The 6,491-nt window shown below is 39.3% G+C and overlaps 1 protein-coding gene across 1 annotated transcript; it reads left to right on the top strand.

Annotated features, from left to right (window-relative positions):
• The first annotated feature begins 805 nt into the window (after nt 1-805).
• LOC111975127 (zinc finger protein 135-like) lies at nt 806-2,365 on the top strand. The gene has a single exon (XM_024003309.3). It carries the CDS (start codon nt 921-923, stop codon nt 1,707-1,709), a length of 789 nt encoding a protein of 262 aa, XP_023859077.1. The 5' UTR covers nt 806-920; the 3' UTR covers nt 1,710-2,365.
• The last annotated feature ends 4,126 nt before the right edge of the window (nt 2,366-6,491 follow it).

Genomic DNA, 6,491 nt, shown 5'->3' on the forward strand with positions numbered 1-6,491 from the left:
CTTGATGAACCTGAACAAAACATCACACAGAATCGACTTACTGCTGAACACCTCCACTCAATTCTGAGGATTTTCCTCAGCTCAGAGCCTTACCCGAACATTGATGATGAACTGGAAAAGATGGGACACCAACAGTATCACCCTCACCTCAAACAATGTGAACATGACTGTGCAATCACATATTAGAGTTTTTACTCAGTTCAAGTTTAAAAGTTAAAGTTAATAATTTGTTTTCACTGCATGTTACTTCTCCCTTAAACAAAGTGTTGTTTTTGATTAATAGATTTTTGCACTTTATTTTATTGTATTTCAATCCAATTATATTAAAAAATATTTCAGTTGAGTGGATGAAGAAAATTGCTATTATTGTTTTTTTCTTTGAAGTAATTTAGCCCACTTTTGCTAAAATAGAAATATGGAAAATATAGGCTACTGATGGTGCCTTGAATACCGGTTTCTTTCATTTAATGTTCATGTTATGGGGATTTTTATATAAAGGAAATTTGTCTTTTGTGTCTGTTGAAAATTAAAGATTACTGACAGAGCCATAAGAAAATATTGCTTTATTTATCTGATCATATTGGAATATATTTGTTAGGTTTTCAGTAGGTTCAATTAGGTTCACTAGACTATATGCGTCATTTAAAAAWWTTTCAATGAACATTCGAACAGTCCGGCCCTCGGCTTGTAGCTAAATTTTTTATTTGGCCCTCCGTCCATTTGACTTTGACACCCCTGCTCTACATCATTTGTTTTAAATGAAATATGAAATGTTTGAAAACTGGCATCAGGATATTGAGGGATGTGATTTGGATTAAACCTCCGCAAGGCAGTTTTATCATGTGGAGATTTCATTCTGGCATCTCTTAAAATTAACACTGTCTTTTGCAGGAGGAAAACCAACCTTGGAGGAACCAAAGATGTCCAAACCAGCAAGACGACACCTCTGCTCCCATTGTGGAAAAARTTTTAACCAGTTAGTTAGCTTGAAAAGACATGAGAGGGTACACATAAGAATGAAGCCACACCATTGCTCCCAGTGTGGAAAGAGTTTTAAGCGGTTAGACACCCTCAAAGCTCATGAGCGAATACACACAGGGGAGAAGCCATGCCATTGCACCCAGTGTGGAAAGAGTTTTACCCAATTAGGAAGCCTGAAAGAACACATGAGACTGCACACAGGGGAGAGGCCTTACCACTGCTCCCAGTGTGGAAAGAGTTTTAACCAGTCAGGAAGCCTGAAAGCTCATGAGCGAATACACACATGGGAGAAGCCATACCACTGCTCCCATTGTGCAAAGCGTTTTATCCAATTAGGAAGCCTGAAAGAACACATGAGAGTGCACACAGGGGAGAAGCCTTACCACTGCTCCCAGTGTGCCAAGCGTTTTACCCATTTAGGCAACCTGAAAGAACACAAGAGACTGCACACAGGGGAGAAGCCTTACCACTGCTCCCGGTGTTCAAAGCGTTTTACCCATTTAGGAAACCTGAAAGCTCATGAGCGAATACACACAGGGGAGAAGCCTCACCATTGCTCCCACTGTGGAAAGCGTTTTAACTATTCAGGAAAGCTGAAAGAACACATGAGACTGCACACAGGGGAGAAGCCTTACAAATGCTCAGACTGTGGGAAGACATATTACTCATCACAGTCACTTAAACATCATGTGCGAATCCACACAGGAGAGAATAATTACTTCTCCTAGTGTGTAAATTTATATTTCACATCACATTAACTAAAAATTAATCAGAGAACATACACAGTGCTCCCAGTGTCTTATATTGTTGCCTGAGAATGTGTTTACCTGTTTGTACCATATTAAATTAAATGGTTCAAAGTATACTCAAATGTATGTTTTTGTAATAAAACATGAATTGAATATGGAGTATGCCAGTTTGAATATAAAGTAGATCAGATTCCATGTGTTTAAATGGTCCTTTTTTAAACTCTGTGTGTGATTATCTGCATGGCATTCCTCCAGCACTACAGATAATCAAGTGATATTTGGATGTGATGCATTTGTTCCATTGTTTAAATTTGCATTGTTGGCCCACTGATGAATAATGACATGAAAATGTTCACAGACTCTGTAATGGAAAATGTTAATTGTATGTGTCCACACAACTGAGTATGTGACTAACCTTGTGAAACTGTCCTATTATAATCTCCTGTTCCTGTGAGTATCATCCTGTGTTGCAAACCAGCTGCACCTGTGTCCTTGTATGAATAAAGTCCCTCCCAGGAACAGGAAACTATAAAGATATGTGCTCATCACCCAATGCTTCAGGAATTCAGACTGTCTACACTGCGCTGTGTAACTGTTATTCTCTCTGAGCTCAGAAATAAAGAATCTTGGTTTGACTTGGACTCCAGCAGATCCTTATTTTATAATATCCACCACAACTCGCCCACGGATTGCTGTTTCATCATTGTCTCAATGAAGAGTTCCTCGTTCCACTTTCCTGGGGGAATGTGCAAGCCTCCCACTGGTTGAATAAACGTTGTTTCCATGTTATTTGAAAAAAATAAATCAATGTGATGATGTTAGATCAATGTAGAAAACTGATTGGATCTGTAAAAAGCCATCAACACAGGAATGTTTATCTATTTTTCACCCAACTGGCAACCTAAATCCAGTTACAGGTGACATMTTGTGTTGATTTCATGTTGAATTCACTTTACTTGACTACTCAAAGAAATGTAAATAGAAACTAGATGTTGAACTGACGTCTGTGCCTAGTGGGCTGGTTTGAAAACGTGGCAGGTGTTGGATCAATATCCACCTTAGTAGCTAAGTTTCTGTACAATTTGCCCCACCAGAAATGTTTCCATCAAACATACCATAGCACCATGGTCTAGCTGAGTAGAGAGAGAAAGACAATATCTAAGAGATAGAAGGAAAATTGAGAGAGAGAGAGATTTTGTCATTTTTTTCTACTTTCAGTTTCTCTTACTTAGCAAATGCAGCTAGATAGTTTAGCCTACTCAAACACCCTGCTTAAACAGAGGAGTGCTATGTTAGCTAGCTGTCTATGACTATCCAACACAACACTATAACTCTTCCAAGTCAAGGTAGGCTTTTGGTTTGACTAATTAGTTGTCACTGGGGCCCTTTGGTGTAATTGCTAAAACTGCTTACTGTACACTGCATATGAGATGAGTAATGCAGGATATGTAAACATGATTAAAGTGACTAGTGTTCCATTTATTAATGTGGCCAGATATGAATAGTCTATGTATATAGGGCAGCAGCCTCTAATGTGCTAGTGATGGCTATTTAACAGTCTGATGGCCTTGATATAGAAGCTGTTTTTCAGTCTCTCGGTCCCAGCTTTGACTGTACACTGTAACGTTACTGCATGATTGTAGCAGGTTTACTAACGCGTTAATTCTATTAGCTGTGTTGACTATGACGTTACTTTAGCTAATATGGTGACAACGATGCTGTGTGTAGCAGTTATGATATGGTTGGCTTGGAAAGTTTTTTTTGCCTGATCACATACAGCTGATGTGTTGTGCATTGAAGTACAGAAACAAAGGGAGAAGGTGATAAGAGGAGAGCACATAGATGTGAGAAGGAATACAACGTGGCTGTAATGAAAGTAAACTGTGTTCACGTGTGAACAGGGGTGTATTCATGTTGCCGATTGTTGTTGAAAAACGTTTCTTAAACAGAACAAAACGGGGATAAACATACCTGAATTTGTCCAATAGAAACTCTTGTTTGCAACTGTTGGACTAATYATTACCCACTATATCAGCTAGATGCAGGCAAGCGTGTGCAAGGCGGTATTGAATGTGTCACTGTCACTGACCTGTGTGCACCTACGTTGTAAACTTCATTCATAGGCTAGGTCATAGCAGCCTCATGATTGGTAAAGGGAACATTTGAGTATCATGTAGTAGTCTAAACCTATCGCTGTTACATGGAACAGGGTGAATGGAATATGAATGACAGTCATCCAATATGCTGTAATAGAAATAAGGCCATGCTCATGATAAACAAAATCGTCCTCCCTCATCTTAAACGGCACTGACTGCCACTGTTAGGGTGGTGGACCATTCTTTGTACACGCGGGAAACTGTTGAGGTGAAAAACTCAGCAGTGTTGCAGTTCTTGACACAAACCGGTGCGCCTGGCACCTACTACCATACCCCGTTCAAAGGCACTTAAATATTTTGTCTTCCCAAGTCACCCTCTGAATGGCACACATTCACAATCCATGTCTCATTTGTCTCAAGGCTTAAAAATCCTTATTTAACCTGTCTCCCCCCCTTCATCTACACTGATTGAAGTGAATTTAACTAGTTCCATCAATAAGGGATCATAGCTTTAGCCTGGATTCACCTGGTCAGTCTAAGTCATGGAAGGAGCAGGTGTTCTTAATGTTTTTTATACTCAGTGTAAAGCACTACAGATATTCAAGTGCTATTTGCATGTGATGCATTTGCTCTATTGTTTACAGGACGATTTGTATCTTATAGAGAGTGGCTTTAAGGGAAAAGTACCGTCACATCTAGATAAAAACGAATGTGAAAAATTAACAGAGGAAATGTGTATTAACACACTACCTATTCATAGAAGTATTTATTCATCATCTACATATTCCTATTAAGACCTACATCTGTGTACAGGAAAATCTTAAATCAAATCTTATTAGTTATAAGTCGTAAGTGAAAATATATCAGCTTATTGTTAAATTATTATGACCTTCTTTCCGACACAAAAAGTGTAGTAACTGTTGTTTCCAAACTGCGTTACCTACTCCAGTCAGCAGATGGCGATGTGCGTCTTTCAGGTGAATAATCTAGTGGACGGGACGCTTCTTCAGGAACAACAACACGGCTACTCTTTCAACCACCTCGGTTGCTTGCTAGCCAACATAAKACTGAAAGATTGACYCTTTAGACCATGTTAATGTACATTAGCTAATCTCAGTGTTTTAAACAAATTTCTGTTGACGTATCAATTGGTTAACTTGAACCTAATTTGCAAACTTGTTAAAGACTGACACTGAGCCTAGCACTAGGCTAATGCTAACTAGCTAGCTAACCAGCTAACTAGCTAACTAGCTAGCTTACATCTCTGACCATGAGTTCACAAAGCTACTCCTCCCCTGCTAAAGAAGAGAATGTCTGCTGGACGGAGAAAGAAGCTCTGGGGCTGAACATTGTCTTTGAAGAAGAAGAGGAGGGTGTTACAGTGAAAAGAGAAGAAGCTTTCAGAATGATAAAGGAGGAAGAGGAGGCTGTAATGGTGAAAGAAGAGAAAGAACCTTTTAGAGAGGAAGAGGATGCTATCTCAATAAAGGTGAAGGAGGAAGACGTTTTGAGAGTGAAGGAGGAGGAGACAGAATATCAGATTAACTCCAGTGAGTACTGTCTTAAAAACAGGGGCACAAACTGTTGTTGAACTAATGTGTGGTTTTAAAGGGGCATTCAGCATTCTACTGAAGTTCTACACTTTAATATGTTGTTCTGTACTGTATAAATTGTTAAAGGGTCAATCTGCCATTGGTACATATATTTTTGGGAGATTTAAATTAGATTTATTGAATTAGATGTATTAAACTTCATCTAATATAAAATTCAATACTGGTGCGTAATTTCTTCTTAAAATATCAAAGCGACACAAAAGGCACCCATTTCATATAATGACCSCTTTACAATTGCATCACACAGTATTTGATAAAATCATGATGAAAGTTTAGACATTTTAGACATATTCATGCCTCTTGTTAGACCCTATGATTGCAGTAGAAGATCATAAGTTCACCATCTGTTTGATGTTCTCGTTCACACAGGAGAGAGACATGACTGTCCTGGATCCTCTGGGGAGCCTCAACAACATTGCTGACGAGGAAGAGAAGAGTCTCTCCAGATCAGAACACCAGATGGTACAGCTTGGTTTGTTCTAGTATACAGCTTGCTCTATCAGGGTCTGGTTTCTGTAAAGCACTTCATGACAACAGTGGCATCAGCATCCATAATGATATGTGTCTGGGTCCCCTCTTTATGGTTCCAGGACAACGCTAGCCCGGCTCTTCGCCCGTGCCTTTCCGGTACCACCTTACTGCTGGTATGAAGAGGTTGTCTGTGCTGCTGGTGGACTGCAGGAAAACAACGGGGCTGAATGGAACTGTGAGAGGAGGAGAAGAGAAGAAAGGATCAGATTTGACACTTCAAAGTAAGTGCTGTAGTTTAGTTTGAACAAATACAATAGATCTGCCCACTGGTATCTGTTACCAGGACAACCAGCAGAGTTCTGTTAGTTGACAGGAAGATAGACTGGTGGATATGGATGTTATGAATATCATAACACTGAAAAAGGATTCTGCCAATGAAAAGAGAGAAACCATAGAGCCATATAAAACTTTGATGAAAGTTAGCTTTAGAGAGAAAGTTTCAAGATGAATCCGATTACAAAACTGTTCCTTAAAACATATTAGATGTTACATTGCCTGTCCCAGTCAACCCCCTATCTTTA

This window comes from Salvelinus sp. IW2-2015, linkage group LG15 (genome assembly GCF_002910315.2).
Source record: "Salvelinus sp. IW2-2015 linkage group LG15, ASM291031v2, whole genome shotgun sequence".
NCBI lineage: Eukaryota > Metazoa > Chordata > Actinopteri > Salmoniformes > Salmonidae > Salvelinus > Salvelinus sp. IW2-2015.